General features: G+C 50.4%; 8 protein-coding genes across 8 annotated transcripts; 1 reads left to right on the top strand and 7 right to left on the bottom strand.

The window, feature by feature from the left end:
• Positions 1-36: 36 nt before the first annotated feature.
• Positions 37-753, bottom strand: K460DRAFT_401662 (uncharacterized protein; the record flags this gene model as incomplete). Its single annotated transcript, XM_040936441.1, has 1 exon — positions 37-753. The coding sequence occupies one exon, from the start codon at positions 751-753 to the stop codon at positions 37-39; it is 717 nt and encodes a 238-aa protein (XP_040794210.1).
• Positions 754-1,835: 1,082 nt separating this feature from the next.
• On the bottom strand, positions 1,836-2,573 carry K460DRAFT_401661 (uncharacterized protein; the record flags this gene model as incomplete). The annotated part of the gene is made up of 1 exon (XM_040936440.1): positions 1,836-2,573. One exon carries the CDS (start codon positions 2,571-2,573, stop codon positions 1,836-1,838), a length of 738 nt encoding a protein of 245 aa, XP_040794209.1.
• A 3,514-nt stretch (positions 2,574-6,087) lies between these two features.
• K460DRAFT_401660 (uncharacterized protein) lies at positions 6,088-7,391 on the bottom strand (the record flags this gene model as incomplete). Its single annotated transcript, XM_040936439.1, has 3 exons — positions 6,088-6,781; positions 6,830-6,846; positions 6,900-7,391. The coding sequence occupies 3 exons, from the start codon at positions 7,389-7,391 to the stop codon at positions 6,088-6,090; spliced, it is 1,203 nt and encodes a 400-aa protein (XP_040794208.1).
• A 2,337-nt stretch (positions 7,392-9,728) lies between these two features.
• Positions 9,729-12,247, bottom strand: K460DRAFT_391884 (DNA repair protein-like protein Rad7). The gene is made up of 4 exons (XM_040935852.1): positions 12,159-12,247; positions 12,032-12,101; positions 11,137-11,884; positions 9,729-11,080 (listed from the first exon to the last, which is right to left on the bottom strand). Coding segments are annotated over exons 1-4 (1,926 nt in total). The 5' UTR covers positions 12,161-12,247; the 3' UTR covers positions 9,729-9,974.
• Positions 12,248-12,364: 117 nt separating this feature from the next.
• Positions 12,365-14,128, bottom strand: K460DRAFT_38780 (uncharacterized protein). Its single transcript, XM_040935660.1, has 3 exons — positions 13,822-14,128; positions 13,319-13,736; positions 12,365-13,257 (listed from the first exon to the last, which is right to left on the bottom strand). The coding sequence occupies exons 1-3, from the start codon at positions 13,869-13,871 to the stop codon at positions 12,811-12,813; spliced, it is 915 nt and encodes a 304-aa protein (XP_040794206.1). The 5' UTR covers positions 13,872-14,128; the 3' UTR covers positions 12,365-12,810.
• A 557-nt stretch (positions 14,129-14,685) lies between these two features.
• Positions 14,686-17,234, top strand: K460DRAFT_401657 (DUF663-domain-containing protein; the record flags this gene model as incomplete). The annotated part of the gene is made up of 3 exons (XM_040936438.1): positions 14,686-14,797; positions 14,848-16,649; positions 16,704-17,234. The coding sequence occupies 3 exons, from the start codon at positions 14,686-14,688 to the stop codon at positions 17,232-17,234; spliced, it is 2,445 nt and encodes an 814-aa protein (XP_040794205.1).
• Positions 17,235-17,523: 289 nt separating this feature from the next.
• K460DRAFT_271325 (U3 snoRNP-associated protein Utp7) lies at positions 17,524-19,197 on the bottom strand (the record flags this gene model as incomplete). Its single annotated transcript, XM_040927712.1, has 1 exon — positions 17,524-19,197. The coding sequence occupies one exon, from the start codon at positions 19,195-19,197 to the stop codon at positions 17,524-17,526; it is 1,674 nt and encodes a 557-aa protein (XP_040794204.1).
• Positions 19,198-19,471: 274 nt separating this feature from the next.
• K460DRAFT_362393 (ER to Golgi transport protein-like protein Yif1) lies at positions 19,472-21,193 on the bottom strand. Its single transcript, XM_040932633.1, has 3 exons — positions 20,997-21,193; positions 20,648-20,898; positions 19,472-20,570 (listed from the first exon to the last, which is right to left on the bottom strand). Exons 1-3 carry the CDS (start codon positions 21,040-21,042, stop codon positions 19,854-19,856), a joined length of 1,014 nt encoding a protein of 337 aa, XP_040794203.1. The 5' UTR covers positions 21,043-21,193; the 3' UTR covers positions 19,472-19,853.
• Between the last annotated feature and the right edge of the window lie 67 nt (positions 21,194-21,260).

Below are 21,260 nucleotides of genomic sequence, written 5' to 3'. Positions count from 1 at the left end.
CCAGAATCCAAACATCTCCCACCTCACCAGATCACTTCACACGACAACTAGTAGACCCGGGTCCCTCTCGTACATGCTTCTCAAACAGCCATTATACCAGAATACATCAAGGAAACTTTCCCACACGGCACCATCATCCAATTCCTTGAATGCCCAAAAGCATTCATGGCACATGCTACCCGGCATTTTTGCAGGAATTTCTTCACTACATGAATTCTTTCTCTTTCCGTCCTTGTCCAGCAAAAGCGCTCTCCATGTCTCTTCTTTGTAAGTATCATCCGCCCAAATGCACTCGAACTTGATCCGGAACTCCGGCGTTGAGAGAAAATCCATGTCTCGGACCCAGCGTTCCCACCACACGGACCCCTTTTCATTTACAATGCACGCTTTGCATAGGCAGTACTCGTCGAGGCCAGGCTGCTGGAGCAACAGACACGCCTTGTTCTTCTGCTTGGGCCTGAAAGCCAAACGCCATTCCTCGCCCTCAAAACTCGGATTCTCCATTGCGCAGATAAGTAAATCCTGCTCACAAGCAGCTACCTCTTTTGCTTCTCGAGATTTCCTTATCGCATCTAGCTGGCTGAGGCCTTCCATGTCGTCGGGCGCAATCAATGTCATTAATACACATGGGTCTAGTGTTCGGCAGTATCCGCAGATCTCAGCACCTGTTCTCTCGCTATTCATGGACACGCATTTGTTGTTCGTTGGGGACCAAAGTTTGCATGCAAGGCCTGGCTTTGGAGGAGGGGCCATTGGGTCGCGCATTTTCCACTATGGTCGACTGGGTTTGGATTCGACGAGGAATATGAACTTGCGGACGCTTGCTTCTAAGAATGTTGTGAAAGCGGTTCTTCGAAGATAATGCCGGGTTCAAGAACTTGGTGAGTTGATCATGGGAAATGCTCGGGTGTTGGTATATTTCAGGGTAGGAAGGAGAAAAGGAATGAGAGTGAAAGATGCGAGACATTTAACGTCACTAGAGAGACTGAGCAATATTTCTAGTCATTCGGAGGAACTGTCAACAGTATTGTAGTCATTGAAATATCCTTACAACAATTTGACTGTGTGAAGGCGCTCCTAGTGGGTCAACGATTAATCGCACATTCATGACTCTTCGAGCATAAGGATACGGGCGGGATGTGCACGATTTCCTCGTGTAGTACAGTGTACGTCTCCACGTCCCCAAAGCTCATTCAGGACAAGTACCTGACTAAAAAAGCCGAGAGATGGTCTTGTTTAAGTAACACCTTCCATTTCGCAGGCCGCACAGTCTGCTCGTTATGTCAACATACTTTTATGCTATTGGGTTTCAGGGGTAAGGCTATGCTGTGCTACGACGCCACCTTGAGTACGAAGCGGCCGAGAACGCGGAAAGAATTTTTGTCCTTCATGCAGCTATCTTGACGAAGACTTCTATACTAACTTGATGCTGTGATAATCAATGAGGGAAGAATAAGTGACTCAAAACACAAAACACATCATCATGTTTGGTTAAGCGAATGACTACATAGCACGACATCAATCAGGTTGTTCTAAATTTGACTTTTGAGTATTAAGCATGATCCGATCAGGATGGCTACCTTGTGTCTAGGTCAAAGCAGGCTTATGGATCTAGAATATCTATAAAATATAAGCATTTATGTAATATGTATATATAAGTGATATAATGAGTATTATTGTGTAAATGTCGATAGTCTTCATCTATTCTACAGTATTTGGGGGAGACATCTGCTTTCGTAACACTGGCTGGTTTAATACAAAAGTAAAGATTTAATTCACCTCCAAGGTTATCCTTAGTATATGCAGTAGGCTTACCAGAGATTGCGATGTTCACTTTATCCCGATATAGTAAGAGGGGGACTCCGCCGAACCGTAGGAATAGATGCCTCCCCTCGATATACTTCCTTTAGCCTTCCATCATCCCAGAAGTAGGCCATGATACTAGAGTAGTCGACCATGTTATTCACTTTTAAACGACAAGTTCTGCACATGGACGCTGCATACTTCGTCTCGTCCCAATTGCATGGGCCCATCGATTGGGCGAATTGCAACCGGAACGGGTGATTCTGGAAGCTCTCATCAACCCAGATGCACGGGAAGTTGAATCGAGCGTCTGTATGCCCCTCATCCGCTGGAAGGACAAACCAGAGGGAGCGTCCAGAGATATTCTCGTGAACTGCGCAATTCCAGCAGAACATTCCATCGTCACCACCAGGCGTGTCGACGAAGACGCAGGGACAAGGACTAATTGGCACGAAACCTCTAAGTTTTCCCTCCCATCTAAGGTTCTCCAAGGCGCAGACGACTAGTCCTTGACCGAGGGCTTCGCGGTGTCGTTGCCTTCGGTAGTTCACAACCCCTTTCAAGGCCTCTTTCCCTGCCTCGGTCGTCGAAAATAAGTCCTTCAGCTCGTGAAGATCGCGTTTCCTGCAGATTCCGCATAGGTCGTTGCCTAATGCCGTCACGAATACCGAGACGCATCCACCATTGTAACCTAGGCACCTTTCGTCGACCTTGTAAAATGTAAGCTGGCGATCGATCATGGTAGTTAGATCAGGGGCGAATTCGGCCATTAAGTCAAAGGTCGGAGATCCTTTAGAAGCGAATGAACTGGTATCGTGATATCTAAGCGTTTGGCAAATTCGATATTCGATAGTAGGAGTTGTGGAGTAGGAGGGAGCATGTTGAACCTCTTATGCAAAGTAATTTATATACCACTGAAAAGCATGATTCATGACTTTAGGAGCACAAAATGAGTGTCAACCCTATCTCAGTCATAGAGATGACTCTAACGATGTATGACTACGCAAGCTCGAGGTGTCAATCTCACAGAGACATACTCGATTTGTAGATGACTGTAACGTAACAATCGGCTTAAGTCCCTGTCATTGAATCACTCAGAACTAAGAGAGGTGGTTGTTGACGAAGCTCTTCGCTGTGACGGTCAACTCGGGATATTTCCAATTTTTTAAGATGCGAGCATGATGTGAGGGTTTATGTATCATACTAAGTAGCTCAAAAATGATTCATTTCATTATAGATAAAATAGGTTAGCCTAATCAATGAAAAGTCCTTGTGTCATTCTTCGGCTCTTCGTCAGTGATTGTATTCACCATGATAAAAATTTCAAATATTCGCTCTACACCTGTTACCGCCACCGTCACGCTTTCGCTCTCTCTAGATACCCTGAACTCTCTAAAATAGTTCACACGATGTAGCCCGCATCATGCACTTAAGTTTAGGATTCCTTTGTTTGTAAATGTCTGTTCCTGGAGAAGTCTTGGCTGATTCTTTCGCACTGCCTCTAGGCAGTCTACACATAGGGTGTTCTGTGCCATTACAGCGTTACAAAGGTAGCTCTTCTTCTTAGAATCTGCAATGTTCTGCGTTCTGGCATTGACGACAAATTTTGTCCACCACGTCTTGTTTCCGTTCTGGAACCGAATATCTCGGGAGACACAGGGGTAAAGCCCTTGTGGCACCTGCTGTTGCCTTTTTATGACGATTTCGAGTGCTCGTAGAATATCGAGACAGGTGGAGTTTTCATCGAATACCTCGCGCTCCTGGTCTCGAATGAGTTCTGGGTGTGCGGTAGCGCAGTCTGAGCAGGCTTTTTCTCCCTTCACACTGCTTTTGCCAACACACCCCGATTGATGAAAAGAACAAGTTGGACCCATGTGTAGGTTTCTTCGAAATTACTCAAATTTGATAATCTCTAGGGCGTCAAGGTTGTCGTCTAAACGCTTTGGTTTCCAATCTCTTGGTGTGGTATTTCTTTGATTCTGGAGTAGACACCCTGATAGCGGAAGTCCTTTATATAGCTGGGTCATCAAGCAGTCATCAAGCAGTTTCGGCGCTAGTTGACGTGTACAAATCAAGTACGCTGAGTCTTCGCACGGCCCAAAGCATAAGATCATCTACCGTCTCGTGGATATGACTAGTAAAAGTTCGGGCTTGGACTGAGATATGATTGAGATTCATCTTCAAAAAGAATGCTGCAGTCAGCTAGCATGTTTCACGTAGCGAGCTACTGGTTGGAAATGTCCTAACAATTGTTTGGCCGAAAGAGGATTGGAGTTGCAGACCTCGCCCGGCTTTCTCTAAAAACCGTAGAGGCGATTTTGCAGCAAAAAACAGTACTGGTATACAAGTGCTGGACTGAACGCTTCCCCACCTTCATAGAGCTCGTGGTATTAGAAACCCGGACACCCAATAAGTTTTCTATCAACGAACTTGAAGTAATTGAAAACATCTCCGCACTTCAACTGCTTCTACCATAACAGCGTGTGGTGCTGCCATATTTCCTCCCTCGTCGCAACTCGACCTACGACAGATTCGGCATCCCCGCCCGATCAACGTCCAGCCGTCCATCTTCCCTGAACTGTTCTTTGATATCTGGCGTGCAATACGTGAAACGTGCTCGCCATGCCTGAAGACACCCTAGACACAATTGATTTTTGCTGGGAACGCTTGGACAATTAATCATGTGAGGATTTTCCACCGGCCTTGTCTTCACCCACTCTGCTCGCTGTTCCAGCCTGCCCTCGAGTATAGGTTTAATCCACCACGCCGTTTCACTATTCAGGTATAAGCGCTGCCGGATGATACAGGGATATCCAGTCTCAGATGTTGTTTGCTGTCTTTCTATGAGCGACTCTAGTGCGGCTTTGATGGATTCGTCGTTTTCCTTCTTTCCTTCGGCAATTTGTAGTTGTAGGATCCATGGATGGGTCTTGAAACAATCAAAGCAAGGCTCGGGGCCCTTTTCCTCACACCCGTCGATGCAAGCCCCGGCGAATACGCATGGCCTTTTGAAAGGCGCCATTTCTCGGCAGTAGTAGCTTAGCTCTTGCGCATAAAAAGATTTCCCGGTGGTACCTAGTACTGATATTTCGATCGCTTTAGTGCGTGTTTTATTCTGATATTTTGTTTGCTGGGCCGAAAGAGGGTTGATTGCTAGTTATCTACAACCCTTTATATGGCAAGGGAGTCACTATACTGCCTGATGTGTACAGTCATGCCATGCCGGTTACTCACAGAAGTCCGTACAATCAAGTCACCTGCAGGTCTTGCCTGACTGACCAGGTTTTGGTAATGCTGGATTTGGGCGATCCCTACGGAAGCTTGGAAGTCACTAATTTATAACATACTTTGTGTCATCCTCTCTTCCGACAGAATTTTCTTGCATTGCTGCATTTCTGTCACCACGCTGTTAAAACCTTCTCTAGGAGGATACTGTTGATGTCCATGCCCGTCCTAAGGTGTGTTGACGCAGCCGTTAAAGTGAGTCAGTGCTGCACAGCTCTAGAAGATATGAATGAACCGATGAGAGTTTGCTGTCCAAACAAGGATATGGGTGTCCACTTTTGAAGCCTTTAAAATGTGCCACAAACCAGACTGTCCATGAAGGCTGAATACAGTCATTTGGTAGCAGATGCGGAGAAACGCGACCCGAAAGTGCATCTTCCGCAAGCTGCCTTGGTGACAACGTCAAGTCTCCCTCTCCCCACCCTAACCCATCTATCGTGCTATGAAGCTCTTCACCAGTTGAATACTGCAGATATCACTCCCATACACCGATCGAAGTAGTCCTATACTCATTGCACGTAGGGATAAAGAATGTAGCACAATCTTTCCTCCTCCGGCGAAAACTTCGAATACGTATCCCCCTATCCTGCGCGTCCGAAGGCACCATGGCGTTCGGGGTGCGCCTCAGTTTAAACCGTTTCTTCCATTACACGTCTTCTTCGTTATTGTCCTAGGTGATGCACATGTACGTCCTGGGCTGTCATTGATGGAAAGCCGCATCAACTTGGTTCGTTAGGTGCAGTCTCCAATCCAGGTTACCTTCCAAGTGAAGGACGAAGACGACGATTATTTGCCTCTGAATTGCTACCATATCCGGACGTAAGATCCAGAAGGTGTATTTGAGTCGATTTGATGTAGCGATGCGACCTCGCCAGTTTCCTGTAGTTGAAATAGGGAACTTGAATACTGCCGAAAGGTTCTGTTTCGTTTCAAACCTGGTCGTCCCTCTTTGCGTTACTTTTGCAGGCAGTCATCATCGACAATTAGCGTCCCCCCTCTTTAAACGCCAAAACCCTCACGCAACGTGCCCCACTCGGTGTCAAAGTACCTCCCAAACCCTCTAATCTCACACATGCGATTGAAGCACTTCTGACACAACTGATTCTTTTGTCCCGCCCTCTCACATCGTCCATGTTTTCTTGAATCCTTCTCCCAGCAAGGATCCGGACGGCCCAACTCATCCACGGGTCCAATCCTCCAACTCATATCAGTTTGCCGTCTCAACCGCGGGTCCTCGAAAACACACGGAAATCCAAGCCTGTCGCCTTCGAAGTGTGCAAGCCATGATTGGTCTTGCTCAAGAGCCTTGCGATAACACCGCGCGCATAGCTGGCCTCGATGGCGCACTGTACCGCAAACTCGTGAATCTCTTGGGTTGAAGTCTTGCCGCCAGGTTTGGAATCGATACTCCGGGTCTTTGCAAGCGCAAAGGTATGACCAGCCTTTGATGATTCGTTCTTCGCTGTCTCGCTCGAGTTGGTGCATGTAGGCGTCGATGAGGCGCTTTATATAGCGTGTTTCTGGTTGTGTCTCGGATTTTTCGTACAAGGCATCGAAGCTCATGTTTTTGCACCATGAGCAAATGTTTGGACCTTTCTCCTGCCCTTCTGGGGATGAGTCACAAGCGACTCCGAATGCGCAATGAGGCTTCGGTGGCGCTAGCATAATAAGCAGAAGGATGGGTAACATGGAGCTTGTTTTTGTTAGCACGTCGAAAATAATGAGGACCAAGATTTCTTACCAATCGACCGTCTTTGACTTGTTCAATATCAAATTAGCATTTCGTTGTAGCCTTCCAAGTCATCCTCTACTCCCTCAGTGCTCGCCTCCGTTCCCTCCAACCTCGCTACAGCCTTGTCTGCCTCCTCATGGCAATGCCCAGTTGGCGTGAAGTACTGTATGATTTGGATCTTCTGTAGATGCCGGTTCCAGCACCTCGCGCAGGCTGTACCCTTGGTACGTACGGAGCTGCAGTTCAAACGGGTACCACGCAGATTTAGATCGCTCTGCCGCCACCTACAGTGCTGATAATCTGGGTCTTCGAAGGCGCAAAAATAGCGACCATGTGCTTCAATGTTTCGCTTCAGCACTTGCTTTCGTGCCGATTCTTCGTCTATAAGCGATAGGGCAGCAGTGTCGTTGTCCGCCCACACACGGAGTTGTTGAGGATCGTGTCGTTTCAGACAATCGGGGCACACCTGGCTGGGATTGTATATCTTCCTGCCAATGCCAAGACAGTGTTCCTGGCAGAGACATACAACAATCGGCGGAGGTTTGAACGACGGCTCGGTCGAAGAAGTCATCAAATGGCGCCAAAAGCTGGCCAGTTTAGGATGACTCCGCTCGTATCCGTCGAACCTCACTCCATCCCGACTAGCTCAACGTCCATGCATTAAGCTTCTGAGATGGAAAGATATTAGTGGGACTAGTGGCGGTGCGGATAGATTCCGTGGTGGTGCTCGTAAGGGGACATGATGGGAGCTGTGAAACTATTTGGTTGTGCTGTAGAAGAGTGTTGATCGAAATGAAGGTGATGGCAAGCTTAGTTGATATCAAAGCAACCAAAAGCGGACCCACCGCTCTGTTCACTTGAGCAGCCAACGTACGCGACGTGGCATTCAAGTCGGATCGCAGGGCGCCATGAACAAGCCTTTTCGTCAACGGAGATTATTCGATCTGTCAGATTACGAGTCGCTGAAGCGGTGAGAAAACCTGATTGCCCGTTTCGCCGACTGAGTTGTGACCAGCATTGTGTCGATTGGTGTAACCCATGAGAGGATTACTTCATGGTATCATGTGGTGATGCGTTCCGAGGAAGCTATGGTCACCATGAGACGGGGTCGGAGCGAATCACGGTCGTCAAGCCCGACAGATTGGCAAAGTCAAAGCGTGAGGCAAAATTGCCGATTAGCTTGATGTATATGTAGTGTAGTTATTTCCGTGATTTGACTCGTCGCCACCAAAGTCTGCGGCCAAGTCCGTCAGCCCAAATTATCAAAGTGGCGGTAGCCACGACTTACTAGGCCGCCAAAACACCGAGAGCTATGGCTGTTTCGAGATTTGAGGCTGGGTTTAAAGATGTTCTAGAAAAGTACCGTGCACACCCCGGGTGCGGTGCCTCGTTGGGATCTCCACAAAATGATGCCCAAGTCCATGACTCGGTCCACCGGATCAACCGCTTCATGATTCAACAATGTCAGCAACAACCCATCGCCGTTCAATGCTGATGCTTCCTATCAATGCTGTACGAGTCCAAATTGGCGAACTGAAGCAAGTGAGGGAATAGTAAAACGATGGTTTGTTACGCCACATGCGGACTAACCACCAAGAAACGACCTGTCACGATCAACGCACATTTCGTGTAACCTCCTCGGCACTTACATCCTGAAAGTCCCACTTCCTCGTGCGCAGTCTGAATATTTAGAGGTAGCAACCCATGTCCAAGTATCCGCAGCTCCGTTGTGAATGCCGTTGTCAGATGACGCCCGCTGACTTTTCGAATAAGCTTTACTAGTGTGAGGGGGGTCTTGCTTTATCAAAAGACGCGTCACAGAATCCCTGCGTGCTTATTCTGGATATCCCACACTCTCCATCCATCGTCCCATTTCCTAATATCAATCCTAATCCCGATTTGGAATTGTATTCGTTCAGCATGGGATACGAACGCGTTGGGATCATGCACAGCAGACTGCATGTCGACTTCACCTCCAGATCCACATTGCTCGCTAAGTAGATGAGCTGGCAGGGATTGCACCACATGAGTCGTGCCACCTCGTTTCTCGAGTCTTCCAGTGTCAACTCATGCGAGCGAATGAAGTCGAAACTTTGATCGGCGCAGTTGCCTTGCTCTCGTCGGCTATGCTCTTGGCTTTGCGCGACATAAGAGTCCTCGGAGAGGATCTTTAGCATGCTGTGAGATACCTAGTCTAGTTTCGGTGATATCAGTCCAAAAGAGGGGATATGCTCGCAACATACCTTGTCACAGTAATGTCCCCAGCGAAGACCAGGCAAGTAGCGGGATGATTCGGGCTGCTTATCGGAGCATGCACAACAGAGGCGTTATGATCGACTGCAGGAACCCCACAAGGCCGTGTGAATGCGACGTTTTGAAACCTCGGAGCATGTTGCCATGTAGTCGGAACGTCCTGGAAAGCTCGAACGCCCGAGAAGGGTGTCTGAGATGAGACGCCGCATGCTCTCTACCAGAGTGCAAGGGCCCAGTCCAGGAGCGCTTTATGGATCGCATAACGGAGGGCTTGTGTTAAGGACACTGGAAATTTGCTCGAGTAGTCAAAGTGTACTTCTGTTGTACGACCCAACAGTCTACTATGCTGCGCAAATATGAGCTGTGCTCTTGACTCAATGCTGACCGAGCAGAGCCTCTCCAAACAAGCGCTTACCAATGCCATGGTAGCATCAAGTGTCTCGGGCGATATTGAAGACGGTGAAAACTAGGGAGAAGGCGTTCGATGTAGGAATGGTCGACAACGCACACCCGGCAGAGCGGCGAGCTTGATGCTGGAGGAAGGCGCCCCTTTCCTTCCCGGGTGTTAGCGCCTTTCCGCTTCTGCAGGCACCCGGCGCGGACACATGCAGCCTCGGCCGGAGACGATCTCACAACAAGGACCTGGAGAATAGCACATAGAAATTTATCAAGTCGTGAAATGCATATATATCAAGCGTGAATCCAGGACATGGACGTTGTTCCATGTCAGCTGGGACTGGATCGCCGACGCCGAGAAAAAAGAAATGTATAAGAAATGAAGTGCCCTGCCATAGCCCTTTCATGAACGCCTAACACCGTTTTCGTAGGGGGCGTTAGTGTGAGTGCGTGGGTTGGTCCAGTGTAAAGACTGCCACTCCTCCAACGCCTGTTGACGACCGGCTCAGCCCATGACTGGCACAATACGTCCCATAGCCCTCATGTCATCCTTCTCCTTCTGTGCATTCTTCTGGAAGTCAAACACCACCTCCCCGAACTGCTCGATCTGATCCTGCGCTCTTGGAGCACCGATCAATACGATGCCCCTCGGCACGACCACATCGGCAACTTGGAAACAGCCAAATGTGACGACCTTCTTGATCATTGGGCAAGACCGGAAGACACCCGCTATGATCTCCGTGTCGACGACGGGACAGAACGAAAGGTTGACTTCGCGAAGATGTGGATACTGTCGCGTCCCGTCGAAGATTTCTACCAAGGTGCTGTGTGAGATGTGTCGGCACGACGATATGTCTAGAAACTCAACGCGCTTGCCAGAGTGGCTCATCATCTCGCGGAAACCGTCTGAAGCCAAACCTATAGGGCAGTCTTCCGGGCCATCCGGGTTGGTGTTGTCCATGTCGCGTGTGCTGTTCACGTCGATGTAGTGCAATGGCGGGTTCGCCCAGTTCGAAAAGAGATTGACATAGCCGGCATCAGTGCACTCGTTGTTCTCAGTAAAGCGGAACTTGATCAGATGGCGACAGGTGTCGTGAATGATCTCGAGGACATCATCTGTAGGATCTACCGAGTCATCGAGGAAGTGCTCCAAGCAGAGTGTGCGTAGGTGGGCGCCTACAGAAGTTATGAGGTGGATGAGCTTCTCACGAGGGATAGGCTCGTAGAAGCGTAGGGTGAGATGCTTGAGATGATGTAGCCGGGCAATCGCGTCGATGCTGTCTTTTCCAATCCGCTTGCAGCGTTCCAGTTTGAGGCGTTCGAGATTGGGGCAGAAGGTTGTAAGCGCCTCCACAGCCTGGTCGTCAAAAGCAGCGTCTAGCCACTCTACCTTGAAGGACTTGAGGTCTTGGCCTCGCGCGATGAAGAGTTCGGCCCACTTGTCGTTCGAGACTAAATTGGCACCCAGAAGCTGGATGTCAGTGAGAGCTTTGGCCTTCTCGTTCATGTAGTCAATGTTGCTGTCCTTGAACTGGCAGCAATTGCGCAGAGAAACTCGCTTGACGTTCGGGCAGACAGCAAAGATCTGGTTATAGTCTTCTGTTTCAAGGTCTGGTAATGCGATTAGTCCCAGAATATCGCACGCAATGGATCGGTGTTAGACTTACACGCTGCCTCATGAATAGCTACCGACTCCATATCTGGCTGCAGGAACAGCTTCATCGTCGTGGAGTTCATTGCTCTCTTCTTGGAGAAGATTTCACTGATACGGTTCATGACGCCCTCTGGCATCTCACCCAGCTCATCAATGTCCTCGGAGTGCTTGGCGAGTTTCTCGATGCATAGCAGCTGCAGCGATTTCGGCCCGCCCATAGTCATACCGTCCAGACGGTTGCTCTCAATCTTCCTACGGCCCTTGCGGACGACAGGCTTAGTTGACTTTTCGTGTGCCTTGGCTTCCTTGACCATTTCTTTGCCGCAAGGGGTGCAGAGCAATCCGCCTTCAGGCCCAGCCTTGCTGTATGGCGTGACGGTGAACCGCTTGCTGCAGAGCTCGCAATTATCCAACTGTCCAGGCAGCGGTTTCGCTTTCTTGTACATGTCCATCATGTCCTCAAAGTCAGACTCGTCGTCCGAGCCTTTCTTTTTCTTCTTGGAGGCAGCCTTCTTTTTCGTTTCCTTGCCCTTCTTTATCTTTGCGATGGCTTCGTCCTGGTTGCGCTTGCGCTTGCGGCTGCGTTCGGCTGCCATGACAGAGGACTCTGCCAGTAGGTCCTCCTCGGTAGGATCTTCACCATTATTCTCGGTGTTCGACGGACCTTCACCGTTGTCTGCATCAGGAGGGGCGTCCTGCTCGGCTCGTTGCACGCGCTGGCGATATGAATCGCGGATCTCTTGGGCGGAGATGTTGTTGGCCTGGGTCAAAGTGTTAGTGCTCGAGTTTGAGATTTATCCTTGCGTCCTTTTCGTGAGCCCGTATGAGGGTTGCTGCTGCTGAGGCATGCCTCTCCCCAGCACCACGAACCTCAATCAGAACGATCTTCTAGATAAGGGCTGACTTACGGCCAAGAAGTCTGTCAGCGCAGAGTGCGGCCCCCGAATGCCCGTTCCTCTTGCTCCTCGTCGCCCGCTCCTGTCGCCACTCGTTAGCTATGCGAGATGAAGCATTCGCATGCGACTTTGGACTTACATGGTGCAAGAATTTAACCTCAATTGCCGTGATCGCGATGGTGAGAGACGACAACCAGATGTTTGCGTTGGGTAAAGTTAGGATCGGCAAGCGGGGGTGTCAGAAGTGTAAGTAAGGAAGCGCGTCCGCCGAAAACGCAGGGCGCGCGGTCACGTGGTGGCAATTAGTGACTGGATGCAGCCTAGTCTTCTCATGAGTTCTTTCACCTCGCATGCGCCACAGGAATATGACTTAATCTATGCTATCAATTGACCCTATGCCAGAGCGCTATTGGAATGGATATCGCTGTTTGGAGAAAAATAATCATCCCACCATGCCGTAATGAAAAGGGATACATCGCATAAGGAAACCCGACCCATGAACAGAAGTACTTTTTTTAGCAATCCATTCGCATTAAGGACCTTGCGCTTTTGGTCGGTTGCTTTGTGTGCCGTAAACTTCAACCTGAACCCACGATAAGCCCCAGAAGTAGGAGTTGTGCCTGCTAGATCTGGGTGTCGTCGTCGTCGTCGTCGCTGTCGCTGTCGCTTGCTGCTTCCTCGTCCTCCTCGTCCTCCTCAACCCAATAGTCGAATCCATCGACTTCGTCTTCGTTATGTCCCATTGGTGGCTGTAACTTCATTAGCTAAATGTCTCCTTTCTCACCCAAAAATTAGATGTCGAGTATAGGGCAGTCTCTATGAGTGTTACAACTTACAAGCGACACCCCCATGTTATAAGATCCACGTGGGATATCACTCTTCTTGGCCCATCCATTGTGGCGAGATTCAGATGTCTCGGATCGTTCGGCTCCACCAGAAACGAGAGTGAGAGCGGGCCCGGTGGTGGAGGTAGCCGGAGCCTTGCCATATCTGTTGGAGTTGAAACCAGAGCTGGTGCTCGCAGGTCCAGTAGACTCTGTGTGCCATGATTTGGTACGGACTTCCGTCCAGTTACCATCGTCCCCGCTCTTGAAGTCGCGGGCAGAAGGATACGTGTATCCAGAGTTGGCCGCCGTCTCGTTGGAAGAACCCGAAACGGACATAGCCTGTAGTCCTTGTGTTAAAGCTATGGAACCGTTGTCGTGGTCACCGTTGACAGAGTTCCACGACTTGTCGCCCTATCTTAATTAGCACCAATACACGAAGTAATGTCTTCGTTCAGAAGGTTTATCTGCTTACATAGGTAGAAGAGGAATCGGTCGTTGACGTGGCTGAAGAAAAGTACTCGGGGTAGTTGCCGCCAGAGTGGTCAGGTGTGACGAAGGCGTTCTTGGGATCCTTGTACTTTTCGTCGTTGATTGCCTCTTGGCTGACGCGCTCATCCGTACATTTGAAGCATCTCGCCGTGTCCGGCTTGTTGCGTTGAGAATTAGCGAACTCCTCCAACCCCTTTGTCTTGTTGCACACTGTGCATTCGATCTCAGTGGCTTTCTCGCCCATGCACTTCCGACAGTTGATGGCTTTGTTCATTCTGCCGAAGTTCTTGATCTGTGCGCGCGCTTCTGTGAGCTGTTTGACGGAATACTTGGCCTGGCTATTGAGGTTCTTGAGGCAGCGGCCACATCTGATCTTCTCTGGAAGTGGGATACCCTGGAGCCTGTATTGAGATTAGCACACCAAAAGTCTACTCGAACTGCGGGTAAGGTGTTCTGGTTGGTTTGACCACAAGAATCTGTACTTACCTATCGATCTCCTCCTGATTATATGTGTGCATGTTGCGGCGGCCTCCCATGGTTGGTACTGTTGATAGTGTTGATAGTAGAGCTGTTGCAAGGAGTTGTTTTCAGAGAGAGGGTGCTGACAAAGTTGCGGAGTGATGATGTCGGGAGGAAGTGGGTGGCCGAGGGGGCTATATAGAGTGGATGGCGGCTGCCTGAAGAAGCTGTTGACTGCTTCGGAAAGTAAAGGTAAAGGAAGGGACGAGTGAGAGAGATAAGCCTAGAGGCCTTGAATGTGATGCCAGCTGGGCATTTACGGGGAGGAGCAAACGGCTGTTAGTTGAATACTAACTACTAATAGACAGCAAGGATGAAGGCAGTGTCCAGTTCTAGTTTACTTCCTCGGTTGCCATATTCAGGCTCTACACCGTCTATGTTTCTCTCCACAATTCAAAAGCGGAATAAAACAGCATGATCAATCGCATCACTTCTATTCAATCTGTATTCCGCGGGTTGGGAGGGCAGAATGAAAATGGAGAGGCAGGGGAGAACATGAGGCGTTGATCTCGTGACTGGTATCATCTCTTACCTAACAGAGAGAACCCGGGAACATCCATCGCTCTGGGCAGCCAAAAGAAACTTCAGTATGGGTCATATGCTGCAGAGTTGGTTGAAAAGCGGTTGGAGAAGAGTGGTAACAGGAGTCGCTCCTTGGTGCAACGACTAGCCATGACGCCACAACCGAGGAAAGACTAAAATTGCTATCGATAAGCGGACCACCAAAATTATCTCGTGTCCCGCACTCGCACGCCAACCGCCGTAGAAGTGATTCACGCAGTCAAAGTGGCGTCTATTCCCTTCAGATTCAAATCAGGTGGCAACGGCAATATGGCGCCCGTTGTTGCGCAATCACACCATCATCGCAGCACGACCAAGCTGAACAAGAAGAACTTCAAGTCCCGCCATGCCACCAAAGGCTCGCTGAAGGAGCAGAGCAAAGGTACAAGACACGCAAGCTTGGGGATGAACCCTCTGACAATGAATATATAGGAAAGGTTGACTCCCTCGAGCGCGGAAGCCGAAAAACCCCCCACCAGCAGGTCATGTCCAAGTTCGACCGCCGCAACCGCGCGAAGCAGATGCGCCTGAACAAGGACAACGAGCACGCCAAATCTACCAATGTATTCGCTGGAAAGGATGGCGCACCGAGGGTGGTCGCTATTATACCTCTCTGCGCGGACGGTTCTGCCGCCGCAGCGGTTCGCAGTCTGAACTTGAGTCTCGATATCGAAGAGGAGATCCCAGAAGCAGGATGGACGCGGACAAACGTTGACCGGTTCAAACAGAAGGTGCAATACTTGGTGGTGCAGAGGGATCTCTTGGCCACCCTGGACGCCTGCCGTGTTGCAGACTTTGTAGTCTTTGTACTCTCAGCAGAAGAGGAGGTGGACGCCGAGGGCGAATTGATATTGAAATCGGTCGAGAGCCAGGGTATCTCAAACACATTCACAGTGGTACAGGCACTAGACAAGGTTGAGCCTGCGAAACAAAGGCCATCCGTGGTTGCGTCGTTGAAGTCATACATAACCCACTGGCTGCCGTCCACCGAGCGCGTCTACTCCCTCGACAACCGACAAGAGGCCTCGAACCTTGTGCGATCATTATGCACAACAACTACGAAAGGTGTCAGGTGGAGGGACCAGAGGAGCTACATGTTTATCGAGGATATTTCTTGGTCAGGTGGCAAGTCTGCAATTGGCGGAGACGGTACGGGCGAGGTCGTCTTGACAGGAGTAGTTCGAGGTCTTGGCTTGAAGGCCGACAGACTGGCCCAAGTTGGCGACTGGGGTGACTTTCAGATTGACAAGATTGTTGCGGCGCCCTTAGAGGCGAAGAAGCGGGGTAAAGGAGAGGGCATGGAGATCGACGCAGAAGTAGACGATACTTTGGAGCGCCCTACCGAAGACCAAGATGACTTGGCGGATTTGGCACCAGAGGAGACCATTATGGACGATGTCACTAACTATGCCGCATCTGTAGCTCCAACAGAACGCAAAGGAGTCCTGCTCGACGATCACCACTACTTTTCAGATGAAGAGGAAGAGTACGAAAAAGTGCGGCCAAAGCGTTTACCAAAGGGCACCAGCACATATCAGAGCGCGTGGTACCTTGACGACCTGTCTGACTCTGGATCTGATCTTGAAGACTTCGACATGGAAGACGTTCCGGAAGAGGGTCAAAGTCAGGCGGCTCACCCGGCAGATGGCGTGGAGGGCATGGACCTCGATGGTAAGGCAATGACAGAAGGTGGTCCTTCAGAGTACCCTCAATCAGAAATGTTTTTGGATCCATCACCGGAAGATGAGGTCGAACAAATCGAAGCATACCGAAAGTCTAGAAAGAACGAAGCGGATGAGGATCTTGAATTCCCGGACGAAATCGAACTTCATCCAAACGTGAACGCGCGTGAGCGTCTCATTCGATACCGTGGATTGAAGAGTCTAAAGACTAGTCCCTGGGAGACGGAAGAAGACCGACCATACGAGCCAGAAGAGTGGCAACGACTGCTTGAGATTTCGGATTACAAGCGAACGGCAACAAAATTTATGCGTGAAGCATGGGCTGGTGGCGTCGCGCCCGGCACAAGAGTGAACGTCCACATTCGCGGTGTCCCATTGCAGTTCCAAGAAACGTCATCACGACCACTGGCGATGTTTTCACTGCTCAGACACGAGCACAAGAGGACGGCATGCAACTACAGCATCAAGGTTAGCTCCGACCATGAGGCTCCGATCAAGTCCAAGACGGAGTTGATCGTCCAGTGCGGACCGAGGAGGATCGTTATCAACCCTGTAAGTTGTCATGAAGCTATCTTTGACGATGCATAAAGCTAATTAAAACTACAGCTCTTCTCTCAAGCAGGCAATACCCCAAACAATGTCCATAAATTTGACCGCTTTGTGCACCCCGGTCAAGCTGCAATCGCAACCTTCATTGGTCCCCTGACATGGGGTAACGTGCCGCTCCTCTACTTCCAGCGCACCACGCCCGCCTCCGATGGGCCCTCAAGTACATCGTCTCTACGTCTTATCGCAACAGGAACTTCCCTTCCTCCCTCGACAAACCGCATCGTCGCCAAGCGCATCATTCTGACGGGCCACCCTTACAAGATCAACAAGCGCGTTGTTACTGTGCGCTACATGTTCTTCCACGACGACGACGTGAGGTGGTTCAAGAGCTTGCCGCTGTGGACTAAACGAGGAAGGTCTGGCTTCATCAAGGAGAGCTTGGGTACGCATGGTTACTTCAAGGCTACGTTTGATGGCAAGATCAATCCCATGGATGGTGTTGCAGTCAGTCTTTACAAGAGGGTATGGCCGAGGGTCGCGAGGATGTGGAAGGGTGAAGCGGCAGAGACTCAGCAGTCGACGCTCTAGGTACGTGAGAGGTATTGGGATGGGGCGACAATGGCACTGGAATGACAACGGCATGATTTACGGATACCTAGATAGACAGACAAAATGATATGGCGTTCTGCTCTACTTTTACAAACACGTTATTTTGTAGATGTGTCCCTGACATAATGAACATATTTAAGATAGATACGAGGGTATATACTACCAAGTCCACCTCGAGCCCATGAAGAAAACGCCAGGGAAATGCAACAAGACTAGACGCCCGCCAACTATGCTTTTAAGCCCCGAAAACGCCTCGGCGACCATCTCTCTAGAAGCCCTTCTTAGCAAATCTCTCGAGCGCCGGCCCATACTCCTTCTTCATCTTCTCCCGCTTGTCCTGGTTTCTCTTCTTTTGCGACTCGAGCGCCGCGCGCGCCCTGTCCTTTTCTTCATCAATGACATTCTTGCTTCCGCTCTTCCTCAGGAAGCGGCGCAACGCCGAATTGCGGCCGCGGCCACGCTTCTTCAGCCTCTCAATCTTGTCTTCTTCCTTCTCGCCTCGTTCGGCCTTGTACTCGCGTCGCCGCTGCTCATCCGATGCCAAGTCTAGGTTGCCGACGAAGTTGGGGTTGAGGGCGATCATGTCGGGCTGGATCTTTTCGAGGAGGGCGTGGACTTCTGTCTCGCGGCGCTGGCGCGATGTTTCGAAGGGGTTGGTGCCTGCTTCCATTGTGTCGGGATTGGGTTCACCGGCGCCGGGCACGATGATGGAGGAGAAGCCCTTGTCGTGCGATATGCCTAGAATATCTTCGAATGGACAGAAGCGTACGCGGCCGATATTCAGGCCCTCTCCGCCCCAGGCCATGTATGGCATCGTTGGGTTGGATATGTCGTCTTTATTGGCGGTGAAGAGATCGGACTTGTAGATGCTCATCTGCGTGCCGTAACCGACGGCCGTGAGATTGCGGTCGGATATGGAGAGCGATTGGCCTGGTACGCGTAGGTGATGCGCGTGCATCTCCTTAAACATGCGAATGTCCCAGACGGACATGCGCCGATCTTGCGATGTGCTGACCATGTAGGTGCCTGACTTGTCCATTGCTATACTTCGTACGGGGCCGTGGTGTGGAAGAAGCTTTACGAGGGGAGCGGAGCTGTTGGGTGACCATAATGTTACAAGGCCTTTCTGGTGGCCGATGTGTAGTATGGCGTTGTGTGGGTTCTGAGCGAATGCGGTCGCTGGGCCGAGCTTGGTGAACATTGTGGGGAGCGACTGTCCTGTAGACACATCCGTATAGCGTAGTATGCCCGCTGTCGAGACGGAAGCAAGGAGGAAATGGTAGGGGAGGTATTCGAGATGTGTGGCTTCGGAGTGAAAGTTGAGTCGATGCATCTCCACGCCGTCGCCCGAGTAAATGAAGACGCACTTCTTTTGCGCGACGGCGAAGTTCTTCTGATTGCTGGTGTGCAACCATCGCGCATCACGCACGGTTTCGTTGAGTTGGAGTTCGCAGCCCAACTTGCCGTCCCTCCAGTCGAATGTGGCAACATGACCTTTCCTCCCGGCAATGAGTAAATCGCGCCCGTTGCGACTGTACTCGCACACATCGTACGGTCCGAGGTTGTCTAGTCGTAGTTCGAAGCTCTTCTTCGCCGTTTCGACGCCGACTTCCCGCTTAATTTCATCCTGCCGTACTCTGTACGTCCTCTCGAGCTCATGCTCAGGTTCCAAAAGCCCTGCATTGTTTTCCAGAAGAATTTCCACGTTTTTTGCTTCTACAGCCGCCTGCTTGTTTTTGGCCTCGAGAGACCTTATATTCGCCCGTAGCTTCTTGTCCTTGACCGACTTCGGCCGTATCCTTTCACCACGGCCATATTGTGCTGTTGCTGATTCGGTGTATTGTGCGAGTGCGCGGGCTTCTTCATCATGTACAGGCGCGCCTTTTTGCGATTTGCGCCGCGGTTGCGAGGTCTCGGACGTGAGCCCGCGTTCTGTGGCCATTTTCGAGCCGAGAAGACGGTATGAGAAAGAAAGGGAGTCTGGGGTTGTATTTTAGGCCCGTAACTAGAAAATCTAGACTGTTGTCGAGTATCTGGTATGCGGTGTCGATAATGTTCAATTAAATTATTCTGCCATACGCCACCGCTTCGAACTCTTGGCGTGGGGCTAACCACCTTCCCGAGGTCTTATTGATGTCTCTCCCTTCAAAATAATCCTAGGTACTTCTGGATGGCATTCAAACCAGTGCAAGCCCTTGCGGACGATTAGGGTTACTTTGAGATGCCATACTGTAATGATACTGATATTGTTGTTTGTATAGTACACGCTCGTTATGTAGAGTTTGAGCCTCTACACTCTGCTGATACATAACCTGCGATGCGAAAAAGCCTCAACATTGGCAACACGGTGATAGGTTTGTCATGGAGCACTTCGCGTCCGAAATAGCGGATGCTGATATACTGTATGTTCGCTAATTCCACACCTCTCCAAACAATGTCTCTTGCTTCATGTGTCTCGGGCTGCGCGAAGTGCCCTCTGCACAAATTCTTCGTTCTGCCTCTAAGGAGACATGTAACATCATCAACCGCCTTGGACGGGCTCCTTCTTCCTCTTCTCACCCGTGAAATTCATGGTTATCGTTCCAAGTTCGTTAACCCTCAAACCCTGCTCAACCACAACATGAACCCAAATTGAACCACATAGCTGTAAACAAATAAGAACTGCGTTCTTCGGTTCTTCTGGCTACGCGCAACCGTGTACCCCGCGGCTGCGTTGCCTCCAACACCCATGCCCTGCCCACTCTGATCCGGAAGCAAGACATATCTCAGGCTCCTGAGCAAGAAGAAGGCGTTGGCCCCGAAGCAGTAGAGGAAGATGACCCAGCTAACCCATGCGCCGTCGAAGCCAAGCAAAGAAGCAAGGTAGGTAAGTTCGAGGGCCACAATGACGTGAACAAACTTGTAGCCGCTGTAAGCTACGAGGTCGAGAAGCTGGGAGGAGTTGCTGATGGCCAGCAGAAAGGTGCCGGTCCTGATGATGAGGATCTCGAGCAACATGACAGAAATCGCCAATGTCGCCGTGTATCCGAGTAATTCGGGGTGAAATGCACCTCTTAATCCCGCTAATAGTGTCGCAAGCAAGATGTATGTTACAAGGGCCATGGTGGGGATGTACATGTCTGGCGAGTTCACATCTTCACGTGGTGGGAGGTAGAGCGACGAGGCGGCGGTTGAGGGGTCGGGGCTATGGCGCTGTTGTCGTGACCACGGCCTATGCCACCATGGGAAGAGAATGATGCGTAGTTTGGTAAGTACGTAGGAGTTTGTGACGTTGAAGTAGTGCTTCAGTGCCGAGACGGAGACGTAGCGACCGAGCTGGATATGTTAGCATCCATCGTCTTTAAGACCCCGGAATAAGGAAACGGTAGGCAGGGGCAAGTATTGTAACTTACATTCTGCTCCATGTACTGCTGTCCGGCATCCATGGCACTCTTGCCCATCTGGAAGCCTAGCTGGGTGGTGGGATCATTGATGAAGCCACCAAAAGAGGGTTGCATGTTGTAGCCACCCTGCTGCTGCTGAGGCATGCCGCCGCCCTGTTGCCCGTATCCATATGCGCTTTGTGGTTGTGAGGGCGGTAGCGGAGGAGGCGGTGACCGTAGCTGTGGGACTGTGGATACATGCTGTGGGATAGGATGGTGAACTGGTAGGTGATTAGCATTCTTTGAGTTTAAATATAACAACGAATGCGGTATGCCAGGGTGAAAGAGCTCGAGAGATAACTTCACGTGGTATACATACGTGGTGGTGAGTGCGCGGGCGGGTTGTTGTAGCTTGGGCGCTGCATTTCGGCGCGTGTGAGAAAGTCAATCGTGTAGCGACAGTGGTGTTGAGAGCGATGCGTGAGACGAGAAGAGGGTGTTCAAGCTCGTCGAATGGAACAGGTTGCAGTTCCAGTTGTTGAATTTCTGTTGCCTACCACACAGTTGCGGTGCAGCTCACCTCAGCTCCGAGCCCATCTGGCCAGTGCAGCACGGACGTCATTGGCGAGCCCCCCTCATAACC

Source organism: Cucurbitaria berberidis (assembly GCF_010015615.1).
Source record: "Cucurbitaria berberidis CBS 394.84 unplaced genomic scaffold K460scaffold_1, whole genome shotgun sequence".
Lineage (NCBI taxonomy): Eukaryota > Fungi > Ascomycota > Dothideomycetes > Pleosporales > Cucurbitariaceae > Cucurbitaria > Cucurbitaria berberidis.
The sequence above is the reverse complement of the archived record's forward strand: the minus strand, read 5'-3'. Positions and strand labels throughout refer to the sequence as shown.